The 13,539-nt window shown below is 34.8% G+C and overlaps 1 protein-coding gene across 1 annotated transcript in view; it reads left to right on the top strand.

Annotated features, from left to right (window-relative positions):
- The window catches only part of LOC118187708 (ras-specific guanine nucleotide-releasing factor 2-like), a 302,120-nt gene that overhangs the window by 215,702 nt on the left and 72,879 nt on the right, over positions 1-13,539 (top strand). Inside the window, exons 18-21 of the mRNA XM_085821450.1 lie at positions 3,639-3,813; positions 3,930-4,148; positions 8,112-8,500; positions 10,251-10,437. Coding sequence (XP_085677576.1) covers positions 3,639-3,813; positions 3,930-4,148; positions 8,112-8,500; positions 10,251-10,437 — 970 coding nt within the window. The remainder of the gene's footprint in view (positions 1-3,638; positions 3,814-3,929; positions 4,149-8,111; positions 8,501-10,250; positions 10,438-13,539) is intronic.

The raw sequence follows: 13,539 nt of genomic DNA, 5'->3' as shown, positions 1-13,539 counted from the left end.
ACACGCGGCATAAATTCGGAACTAACTTCATGAACTCTTAAAATCGCTGCTTAAATACTTCTTCCGAACTCATTTCCAATTTGCATAACACGTCATTGAAATTTACATTCTGGCAGGAATTGGAAATCAGAAAGGAAGTTTCACACACTACAAATAATTGGTTGGAATAAAAAAAAGTCTTTACAGTATAGGAAGGTAGAAAAGGAATATTTCTCATTTCCTTTCCATTTGAAATTATCATTATAATTGCATAGTATAGCATTTGTTTTATTAAACAACTAGCTTTATTTTTTCAGTATTTGAGAACTCAAATCTGAAAGGAATGTCTGAAGAATTGTTCAATATGTTTATTATATGAATAATGTAATGGATTCAGATTTTGATATTTATATCTTTGTCATAGCATGGATAATTATTTTTCACTTACTATTTTGCAAATTGGTGTTTAGAACAAATTTATAAATTCACTGTACTACATATCTGCAATATTCTTAAATTTCTGAAAAAAAATATTTACATATTGACTACAACATAAAATACTGAAAAATTCATCTCAATTTTTATATCTTCATGTTAATCTTCATATTAATATTTATTCTTTTCTTCAAATAATTCTTAGGGGTGTGCAGAGTAATCCATATTATTATACATAATTAATTTCATCTTAAGCATAACGCTAGATACAATCTTACGGTGATCATTCTAAAATTTTTAAGATGCAATTAAATGGTACAAAACGTACCAAATCTTAGGGGGTTCAGAGTAATCCCTTCCAACATCAATGCATTTTTGCAGACAACGTTTTCAAAGTTTAAATGTTTCATTTCTTAAAATCTGCAAAAAATATGCTTTTATAACCTCACTCATCTCATTTTCGGAAGAAAAACGACTGCCATGTGAATTTTATTTTAGATTCTGAAATAGCCAAAAGTCACGCATAGCAAAATCAGAAAAATGGGGTGGATGTTTTATCACTTACATGTGTTTTAGTTCAAGAAATTAAATTGTCAAACTTGCTGAACGAGAAGATGCATTAGCATTGGTTACAGCCGAAAACATCGCGGCAAAAACATCGCAGACGTAAATGTCGCGGAGAAAACAACGCAAGGCGAAAACGTCGTGCTACAAAACATCGTGGGAGAAAACATCGCAAAGAGAAAACATCGCAGTTCTAAAACATCGTGGTACAAAACATCGTCGTCGAAAATAAAGCGGTTCAAAAACATCGCAGTTTAAAAACATCGTCGTCGAAAATATCGTGGTAAAAAATAAAATATCTACAAATCATCTCATGACGATAACATCGCAGACATGCTTTTTTTAAGGCATGCTTTAATAAGTGTAAATGGATATTCCCATAATGATTTGTGAGCGCAAGATGGAAAGGAGGATAATTTTTACTTTCATATTTTTTATTAATTAATACATTTTTGCTGAGAAAATAAAAAGGAAACTTAAGCATAAAAAATTAATGCAACTTATAGCACTTAATAGAATTTTAAACCGACATAGTTAACTAACAAAGCCCATTAATAAATCATTTTTATAAAGTTTTTACTGGTAATATTTCATGAAAAGTATAATCTATAAGTTACATTTAATTTTCTATGCTTAAGTTTCCTTCTTACGTTTTCAGCAAAAATTTATTAGTTAATAAAATATGTGAAAGTAAAATTTATCCTTCTTTACACCTTGCGCTCATGAATCATTATGGGAATATCGATTTACAATTATTAAAACCTGAAAAAAGCATGTCTGCGATGTTATCGTCATGCGATGATTTGTAGATACTTTATTTTTTACCACGATATTTTCGACGACGATGTTTTTAAACTGCGAAGTTTTTGAACCGCTTTATTTTCGACGACGATGTTTTGTACCACGATGTTTTAGAACTGCGATGTTTTCTCTTTGCGATGTTTTCTCCCACGATGTTTTGTAGCACGACGTTTTCGCCTTGCGTTGTTTTCTCCGCGACGTTTTCGTCCACGATGTTTTTGCCGCGATGTTATCGGCGGACACCATTAGCATTGTGAAGCATGAGTCCTCTGTTTCTGGATGACACTTAGTGTTGAATGATTTAGCTTTATCTATCTTCTGTCCCTCTAAATTTGTAGCTCTGATTAGTCCTGTATTTTTGAAGAAAAAGGCTATTTTTCTCACTGTTAGCCAAAAGGGCAATTTGCTCAGAAAGACTATTAATTTCGTTTTGGCATTTTGCTTCACTATAAATGTCGGTTCACTTTTCAAGTTGTTGCCACCAAATATTAGAGCCCTCCATTATACTTAAAGAAATTAAATAATGAAGAATTCGCGTAGATGTATATATTTTTCTCGCACTGTGAAAAAGCAACGGTACTTAAAGCCATCAAATTCTGAATAGCGTAGTCTTCCATACGAATATGAGAATCTGGAAGCCCAAATGTGGAATTCTGAATTTGTTTTCTATTTCGTATTTGGTAAAGCATTCATGTAAAGCATTTATTTTTGATTAAGAAACTCAACGGTTTCAACGCGAGCAGTGGCAACACTGTACGGAAAAAAATACATCTTTATCTTCAGCGCGCAAGACTGTGTATCGGAAATTCTAAAGAAGATATACTCTTTTTAAAGTATTTTGTTATATTGAATTTAATTTTATGATTTAAGTATGAAGAAAATGATATTTAATAAATGCAGGTAACACACAAAACGTTAAAAAAGCCCTTTTGGGCATAATATAAAATCTGAAAACTTTCAAACTGTCAGATATTTTTGCTTTATGTTTTCATCATTGTTGATTTCGGGTCATCTTCAAAGATGCCCTTTATTTTCTTGATATGTTGGAACATAAAAAAAGGTATGTACATTTCATTAACAGTTATGATTTTAAGAATAATATGGTATAATGTGATTTTAAGAATAATTTTTCATCATTAAAAAATTTTAGGGTTTCCTTACTGATTCGGACATGCTCAACGTTTTTGTGTTCCGCTAATTTACAGAGGACCCAAAGACAAATTCATTTGCAGTTCTTCACGAATAATTTTATGTGAAGCTGAGGATGCCATGTGAGGTTACATTTGGTAGGCAAAAGCGATTATCACTAAGTAATATTTTTCGTATGGTCGACACATATTCTGGGATTTTAGTTGACAACGGACTTCCTATTTGTTCTTCATTCAAAAGAAAATTTGGACCTCTATGAATATCTGTGATCTATCTAAATGCAGTGTCACGAGATAAAACTCCATTTCCGTTAGCTAATTGTAGACGTTGAAGGCATTCTTCTTAATTTAGTCGCACTTAAAAAACACAGAAAAGCATATCGTGACAATCCTCTCGTATTAGTTTCAGCTTTCTTTCTTTCAAAATTTATTCTACGATAGATAAATTGCAATCGTTGTCACAAATTACTATATGAAGGCGTAAGTTCAAATTTGTAAATCTAACAAATAATTTTGTACTGTATAGTTTCTGCCCTTTTCTAAAAACTTTCAGATTTATCTATGTAATTCAAATTGCGAAGTATGTTATTAATTTTGTTATATTTTTGTCTAACTAGTTTAAAAAATCTTATCGTGCTGCTACCTATGCTTTTAATTTTATAATTAAAATAACTGTTAATTTTTGTAACTGTTTCACAATAATTTTTATAGTCGAAGAAGAACAATTACGGGAGCAGGCCATGAGGAGAATGCGGGAAAATCTTCCTAAATCTCCTAGTCCTGAACCGGTCAGCGTACCAGTTCCGCCACCTCCAACACCGGAACCGGCTTCAGTCGCTGAAGAAGCTTTCATACCTATCACACAACCTTCACCAGAATCTAAAAGGTAATACTCTAGAAAAACGGGATAACTTAGTCATTAAATCACTTCATACTTTTTACGTTAACCATAAATATGCCCAAAACTTCATGTCAACTCTTTCTTTCTATTTACTGACGAAGATCGGAGAAAGCCGCCCTGGAGGCAACTACTTCCCTGCCTGACGATCCGAGTAAACTGAGTATTCCTGGTAAGAAAGTGGCGCCCTCTCATTCTGCTGATACCTTGACCTCTCAATCGAGTAACCCCAGCACTCCCACTAACCTCAGTACCACAGCCAGTACTGTTACACTGGTGGGTAGTCTTGGTAGCTCAGATTCGCCGAAGCCAAGCCCAAGCAGGTATGACTATTTTTAGTTATACACTGACTACCAATAAGTATTTGGACACCTGTGATAGAAAAGAAAACTAACTTTATTCAAAATCAATAGTTGGTAGAGCCTCTACGAGAGGTATTTACAGCGCGGACCCTCTAGGGCATACTTTCCACAAGTCTTTGTATAACAACTAGTGGTATTTTCTTCCACTCGGCTTGGAGAAGACATAGAAGTTCGTTCACCGATTTTGCAAGGGTAGTGCACCCCTGAATTCGGCGATGCAACTCGTCCCAGAGGTTCTCGATAGGGTTCAGGTCTGGACTCTGGGCAGGCCAGTCCATTTGATGAACTCCATTGGCACCATACCAAGCCTTGGTTAACGTCGAAACATGACAACTGGCATTGTCGTCCTGAAATGAACAGGGGTCCAACCCGTAAAACTGCCACAACGTAGGAAGCACATTGTCATCCAAAATAGTGCAGTAGGCATCGGAGTTGAGCTTACCATGAATGGGGACCAAGGGTCCCAGCCCGTACCAGGAGAAACACCCCCAGACCATAATTCCACCTTCGCCGAACTCGACTGTTGGCACAATGCATTCTGGCAGGAGACGTTCTCCAGGTAGACGCCAGACCCAGACCCTGCCATCTGAACGGTAAGGGGTGAACCTTGATTCGTCACTACAAAGAACCCGTTTTCACTGATCTACGGTCCAATTTCGATGTGCTTTGCACCACATTAACCGAGCAGCGCGGTTGGACTTTGTGATCAAAGGCTTATGGGCAGCAGCACGACCATGAAAACCAAGCAGATGTGCTTTCTTACGGATGGTATTCATTGAAACATTACTCCCGGATGCCTGTTGAGACTCCTCGCGGATGAGGGCTATCGGTTTGCAGCGGTTCTTCCGAATTTCTCTGAACAGCACTCATCGGTCTCTATCCCCCAGTTTCGTTGGTCTGCCGACTCGGGGCACATTCCGACAATCACCCCTCACCTTCCACTTCTTAATCACATAGGCCACTATCGATATTGTGTACTTCAGATCGCTAGATATGTCCCTTAAGGATCGACCACATTTGTGATACCCGATAATTATACCTTTCTCGAAATCAGAGAGCTCCGAACTGCGAGGCATCTTGCATGCGACTAAAGCCGATGATGTTTCCTACACGATATATACCGGCGGAGTGCGTGGCGTACCTTGGGACCACAGATGTCGTCATTTGCATAGGTGTCCAAATACTTATTGGTAGTCAGTGTATGCCATACTATGAAGTGCACAGTAACAACATGGCAGATATATCCTTCTACCTCCATATCAAAATGTATTGCAAATGTTTAAATATTCTTTAGTGTTGACTTATCTCTATATAAACTCTGTTTCTGGCAAATTTATTCTTAATTGTTGTAATCTTAAAAAAATTAGTTTTTGTATGCCATTGAAGATTATGCATTAATTTTCAAAGACACAAATTTTTACTCTTGCTTTAAGTGAAAACCTACATTTTTTGCTCTGCATATTAATACTAATCTAGTCTTGAGTGCCTGAATATTTTAGCAACTAAAGCCTTTGCAGAAATTCCTGTTTCTTCATATAAAAAGTCATATCACTTTTCAAGTTGCTGCCACCAAATCTTGACATCCTGTACTATTTTTAGAGAAATTAAATAATAAAGAATCTGCATGTATTATATGTATGTATGTTTCTTGTACTCTAAAAATACTACGGCATCTAGAGCCATCAAAATTTGAATAACGTAGTCTTTCACCCGAACATATACACTTAGAAGCCCGAATTTCGAATTTGTAATATTATTTATTTCATATTTTATAAAACTTCAATAAATTTTTTGATTAACAAGCTCAATTTTTTCAAAGCGTTCTGTGGCAAAACTGTTCGAAATAAAACATTTATATCTACAGCTATTCTCTAGACTGTTGCCAATCCGAAAGATTAAGATATTTATCTTTCAGTTTTCATTAACAAACTTGGCTTAATGGAAGCAAAACATAGCCACGGCCAGAAATAAAATACTATAATTCCCGCGCACCAGTGTTTTGCCGTTCATTACAGGCTAAGGTAATTTCAGATATAATCTGGAAGGTTTCTGAGTAATAACCTAATAGATTTAAAGGCAATAAAGGATAACTTTTTCTACTTTTTATGTGATTGATTTAAATAAACATTTAGTAAAACGATATCTTTAATCAGGAATATTCAATATTTTTAGTCCAAGGTCCCGAAGGACTATTACTTTCGTTTTCGCATTTTGTGTTGGACTCCTATAAATGTCGGTTCACTTTTCAAACTGTTGCCACCAAATGTTAGAGTCCTGCATTATATTTGAAGAAATTAAATAATGAAAAATCTACATAAATGTATGTATATTTCTCGCATTGTGATAAACCAACGGTATCTTGAGCCATCCAATTTTGAATGACATCATCCTACTGCGAATATGGATATCTGAAATCCGAAATTTGGAATTTGTTTTATTATCAATTTCATATTTTGTAAACGAATATCAAATTTAACGAATTTTTGAGTAACAAACTGAACGATTTAAAAGCGATCAATGACAACACTCTACGGGGGGGGGGAACTTTTTCTTTCCAGCGCGTCGATCTGTGTATCGGAAATTCTAAAGATAGGCTCATTTTAAAATTATTTTGCGACATTGCTATTGAACTAAATTTTGTGGTTTAAGTGCAAAGAACACGATATTTAGTAAATAAAGGTAACACACAAAACGTTAAAAAAAACGCCCCTTTGGAGGTAATTTAAAATCTGAAACATTTCATATTTTTTTAATAAAATTACACTAGCTGGACTCATTAAAATTATTATGTACTTTTTCTTTTTTATGACTGTTATTTTAGGTGGGTACTTATTAAAAAAATAATATAGCGAATATAAAAATATGTATGGCAAACTCTAATATTCTATCGAGAATTACGTCACTTTCCTGTTGAACTGAATTTTATATGGCGTAAGTGCGAACAACATGGTGTTTAACATATAAAGTTAACTCAGTTAAAAATAATAAGACAATAAGGAAATTGAATACTGATAAGATAAACTGAAGAAGGACTGAAAAAAAATACAAAAATGTATACCAACACTTAACACTGCACCAGGAATTCTAAACATGTGTTGGAATGCAGCTTTTAAACATTTTGTGGTTTTGCTGTAGAACTGTATGTGGCATAAGTGCAAATAAAACGATGCTTAATTAAAACGCTAAAAAGACGATAAAAAATGGGTAAACACAAATGAGTACAAGAGCAGACTCGTAGAATGCGAACTCAGCGAGAACGTAGAAAACTTAACAAACCTTTTTGGGGGACCTTTAAATTATTAAACCTTTCTGCATTTTTTATTTAATTATTCTTTAGGTATTACCACTGCTGTTGGTCACTTGAAATTGAAAGTCGTTGAAACCTAAAATCCAAATACATTTACTTACTTATTGCAAAGATCCTTAGTATCTAATGTTCAGTACATTTCAAGAAAAAAAACGAAATGTTTTGACTTCTTTCCTTCAGAAATAAATATTTCTTATTAGAGAAAATTGCTAAAATGCAGTTATTTAATACTAACTTTGCAAGTTCAATTTTTAATTATTACAGAAGCCGAAATTTCTTGTCAAAGATATGTTTATGCCAATACTATAGACAATTTTGCAGTGTTTATCCTTAAGTTTATTGCACTGTTATATTTGTATGCATATTACTAAGCAAAATTGTGACTCTATGAAATAATTTAAATGTTCATTAAATGCTCGTCTGTCTGTCAGCTCCGACCCTTTGTCCGAGGTTGCTAGGTAATGGATTGCCACAAAATGGCAAATTTGGCTGAATGTGCAAACAGATCGGCTGCCATTCTTATGGAGTTAAATAATAATAATAATGATCCAGATAATTATGAAATTTGTGAAATGAATTTTACTCTTGGATTACTGAAAATCTGCATAACTTTTCAGGAAAACAGCACCTCAGCAACTGCCAGTGACGACACACTCAGAACCAATGGCACCCATCGCCTTGCCAGATGAAACTCCGCCACAGACGCCTCCATCTTCAGAAACTACGCCAGTCACTCCACCAACTCCACCTTTTACAGGTGTTCAGCCGCGAATTCTCCCAGAAAAGCAGCAGCAAGAGCTTCAACAACAAGCAGCTGCTATCCTACAAAGACAAATGAAACAGCAACCGCAGATGGCAGCAGCAGTTGCAGCGGCAGCCGCAACAGCAGCCGCAGCACCACCAAGTGGGCCTGCTGGTGCTGCGGCTGCTTTCGGGCCTGGTGGTACACCCATACACCCTAGCCAGTCTGTGCCAAATGTTATGACATATCTAAAAGTGAGAGGAGGTACGTTGTTAAAATACATTTCTTGTACATTGTTTTAAAAATTTGAGGAAAAGATGACGAAATTTGAACTCTTTGTGTTGCACCGAAAGTTGCACCATTTATGTTGCACAATATGGAAATGGAAGCACAGAATATGAAATGAAACAGTTTAAGGCACTGAAACGGAATATAGTTACTCAGATGGGTTTGTTTACTTGTCAGTTTAATAACATTTGATAAAACGTGTACTGTGTCACCTTCTTTGGTAGAATTAATTGGTGAACTCTAGAAAGACTACAGAGGAATAATCCTCTTTCTTAAACTGCAGACGGACAAAGTCAGGAGAAGGGTATAAATAGCCCTTTTATTTTAGATTAAGAATTAACAATGACCCAATTTGGGTTTACACAAGCCAACAGTAATTCGTAATGTTGAACTTATTCAAATGTGGTATATTATATTGAGTCTAACGGCTCATAGAATACTTTAACTTGCAGGAAAGTCTCTGGTTGGTATAAACCGGCGAGACAAGCTAAATTGCTAGAAGCATGCAACGCCAATGAAATCGCTGATAATCACGGCACAACGTGGCCTGGACTAGGCAGACACTTTCTCAATCTGACTTTCCGAAAGTTGCTTAAATAGCACTTCTTTCTCTATCTCATTTACATTCTGGGATGAAAAGAGAGTGATAGGAAAGGTCTTTCAACTTAAAATTAACTATTAGTTAAACATAAATAAATACACCTCACAAACTCTTCGAAATAATCTGTAATTGTATCAGGAATTTCAAGAAAACTGAATTAAAATATATATTTGTGGAAAAACCACTTACTGACAAAAAATGAAATAAGGAGAGAAAAATATAAAAATTACCACTTCACCTTAATTGGTTTTACATAGCTTGTGTGGACTTAACATGTGTAATGTTGATCTATGTAAGATTAGTTTAATTTAACATAGATCAACATTTTATGTGTTAAGTTCACATAAGCGGTATGAAACACAATTAAAGTGAAGAGGTAATTTTTGCGTTAAAATTTCTGGATACACTTTCATATTTCAACATAGTAAGTTATACTTTTTAGCATAGACATAATAATTTTAAGTTTTTCGTACAACGTCTTGCAGCATTACCATTGCAAAAAGTATCTGAAATTAATTTGGGGTCATGTATTTCCGATCTATTCTAAATGAAAATAGATTAGGTCTTTAACTAATATGATTGTTCAAACCATCAGTTAGTTTCCAGTACTTATAATAACATCATCAGAAATGGCACAAGAAACATAGCGTCATCGAGTATATTTACGTGAACGAATGGTTTGCTACGAAATGGAAATCTTGGTGGAACAGGTAGAGGATTTTTTATATAAATTAAAAATTATATATACTACTATAAATCCTCGTTCGATCAAACTTCATCTCTAGAAATTATTTTTTTTTCGTGTTGAATAAAAACATCAATCCTATCCGAGTGTTATTCTGTATATCAGCCCTTACCTTGTAATACGCGTCTACTTCGCTGCTGTGAAATAAAACTTTTGATATCCAGATGGTTTATAAAATTTACGCCGGTTGATATATATGCACATTCTTCCCAGTTCTTACAATAGAGTAGCGCGTAAGAAATAATTTGCTGTTCTAACAGAAATTATATTTCAAAAATTTGCTGTCTTTACCTGTAGTTGTTTTGAAATTTTTATTTTATCTAAATGTCTAAAGGATATAATAATTTAACAATTTATTCAAAAATACGTTTGTGTTGCAGCGGGAAGCAAACGCGGTAGCAGTGATACGGAAGGCAGCACTAGCCAATCGACCACACCACGCAGCAGCTTCCAAACAGAATCCACGATTCTCTCCACACCTCGAAGTAGCTTCCAATACCCAGATTCACCACAACACAGCAGTAAAGCTGGTGTCGTCGTCACTTCGTCCAGAGCGTCCACGAGGAGGTATATAATTCGTGATTCACTCTGTGTACATGAGATATTTATAAATACATTTAAATTTTCAAAATCTAAGCATTTATTTAAACGAGTTTATTTTTTTGATGGGGACATTTAATTTAATTGGTACTGTATAATTTGTATTATTAATAACTTTCTCCCTTCTGTTAAAAAACAAAAATTTAATTCGGTATTTAAAACTCCTAATGCATGCTGTATTCGTAAAATATTATGATATAAAATATTCTAGTTTCCTTTTTTTCTGAAGTCAAATGTCTTTATGCAGTTCAAGACATTAATTTCATTAGGATGTGGTTTTATAACCAGGGTGCCTGCTGGCAAGTGTTTCTAACACCTGAGTCTTCAGATTTCGTAACGAAATTAATTTAAAATTCTCTTTGAAGATCTAAAATTTTGTGCTAGAAAATAACATAAAACTGTTTTGGAGCGGAAACCTTTTGGTTGCATAACTTAGCGGCACTGCTGTGCATAATGCATAAAACGATGCACAGTGGGAGTAATTAAAAATATTTCACAAGAAGATAGCACAATGTGAAGTAATAATCTAGATAAAAATAAAATGGACAGAAAATTAACGCTTACGTAACTAAAATTGTATATATTTCCATACTTTTCAAGAAGATAGCACCTTAGCAACTGACATTGGCGGCGTAGTCAAAACTAGTTGCATCCACCAACTTGCCAGATAAAAACTCCTCAATAATGTACAAACCTCTGTCACTTTTAAACATGTCAAATATTATAAGATATCTAAAAGTGAGAGGAGATCCGTTGCTGAAGAAAGATGGAAATTAATTTCCTATACTTAGTCATAAAATTCTGAGGAAGCTTGAGCCCCTTTATTTTGCACAGAAAATTCTAGCCTTTAAGTTTCACCAATATTAGTAAACCAAATCCAAATAATCATTCGGGCTTATTCATATCTCAGTTAAAGAAATTTCATAAAACGCTTAAAAAATTGTTCATTATACTAATTTCAGAACTTGAAACAAAACCTTGCTTAAGAAAAAAATGTGTGTGAAAAATTGGGAAAAATAAAATAAGCAGACAGCAATATAAAAATCACCATTTCACCTTAAAAATTTTCTTAAAATTAATTTTTCTTTCTTCTTTTTTCTTCTTCTTCTTTCTTTTCTTCTTTTTTTTAAATTATAAATATCTGTTCAACTTAAATAATGAATCTTACAATTGGAGAATCCTAGCTACAGGTTTATTTCCTTAACGTTGGCATAAGAGATATACAGGATGACCAAAAATTCTTCTATATTAAGTAAACGTCTTATAAATTGAAATGCAGTCAAATAAATTGCATCGTCTATCGTTAAATAAGGAGTATTAACAACGAGCGTACACGCTATTTGTCACGTAATTGCCATATAGCATTTGCGTCTATTTGCGTTGCTAGACATGTGTGTCATTTTCCCAGAAATAAAGAATTTTGATTTATTAAAGAGTATTTTGTTGTTGTTCTCATTGTTGAATAGCTGTTGAACAATGCAGTGTACAAACACATCATTATTCAGTTTACTGCGCTTTTTTAAGTCGATGAATATAAGTCAAGATAGTGCCACATGTAACACATCTAATGAAATCATTCAGTTCTCGCGCAGGTTTCCAGTAACTGTATCATCTCCCCCCCCCCGGGAGTCGACGTAGAGAACTCTGCGAAGCTACTGGTTAGGATCTGTATCTAGGCAGTCTCGGCCACGGGGGTATAAAATTTTTGAATTTGGTGGTTCTGAAGGCTCCGGGAAAGGTTACTTATTGGCCGGCCTCGGGGTCTGGCACGTCCTAGCGCTGCGTAGAACTAGTAGCCCCGGGTACGCTGGGTAATGGCCCGCTGCGACTGGTGGGTAGCAAATAACGACCAGTGCCGTGACGGGTGACTACCTGGGCGGTGCGCCTCCCTCTCTGAGGGGCCAGAGCGGAGGTTGAATCTCCGCGCCTGGTTCTAAGGAGTGGGGGGACCTATAGTGTGATAAATGATTCACGGAACAGGGAATGCCAATATTGTTGGTAACTGTATCATTTTAAAATGATTATGGTCCCCGTTTTTCCCTGATTTGACTTCCACACATATTTTTCTGTGGGATGCCTTCAAGGCAAGATTTATACAAATAGACTGCGAACATTTCAAAGCCTAAAGAGAAACTGTACAATGGCGGTTAGAACAATATAAAAGTGCTCTACCAAGTGGCCTCAAACATGGTAAAATAAGCACATGCATACAATACTGAAGAAACCTGTCATTTGGAGAATTAAGACACGATCCAATGTTGCATTTTTTGGGGTGACACTGATGTACAAAGTTTTCCGATATCTATCTCATACATTCTGTTAGAAAATTTCTTAAAAGGAGGCAAAAGTATTTATAATAACTGTATTAGTAATTTATAATAAAACTTTGTGTAGTTATATTCTGTGAGGATAAAATGTAACTTTCTGTCATGCGGAACAGAATTCTATTAGAATGCCCTACTGCTTAATGAGTCGAAAATTGGAAGTTCCGTAGCTTTACATGCAAAATTATTGGTTATGTGTTTAATAAATATTTCCGAGAATCATCTAGATATTTAATTCGCTTCAATGAAGTCGGAGCCCTTATTCGGGGAAACAATTTAATTTTATATCTGCTTCCTGAATTTTTTCAAAGAACCTTTAGTTTGATAGGAGAACTATGAACTGGATTATTTAATTAATCCCATAGCTCCTAAAGGGGTTGAATCCAAGGATCTCATAGATCTCTACCCTACGTCCAATCTCTCGAGCGAAAGCAGTGGAAAAAAGTCTTAAGGCCGTAATTTCCTTCTCGAATATTTCCGTGTATTTTGTACATTAAGGTACAGAATACTATATTTACCAAACAAAACACTACAAGTATTTTTTAATTCGAACTTCCTATCTGCACTCTAGATGAAACACTAAATGTTTCTTTACTGAGCATTTCCCTCAGAATTTAAGATGTTTTTCAATACCTCATTTTAAACAATATTGTAGTTGAAAATACACTTCTAAAGTCCAGCTGTAAAACAAGTCGAACAAATAATCCTTTCACCTTTTGCAAAAACTTTGTTAACTCAAGCTCTT

Source organism: Stegodyphus dumicola, chromosome 7 (assembly GCF_044657685.1).
Source record: "Stegodyphus dumicola isolate Sdum_Otavi_A_Nest chromosome 7, ASM4465768v1".
Classification (NCBI taxonomy): domain Eukaryota; kingdom Metazoa; phylum Arthropoda; class Arachnida; order Araneae; family Eresidae; genus Stegodyphus; species Stegodyphus dumicola.
The sequence above is the reverse complement of the archived record's forward strand: the minus strand, read 5'-3'. Positions and strand labels throughout refer to the sequence as shown.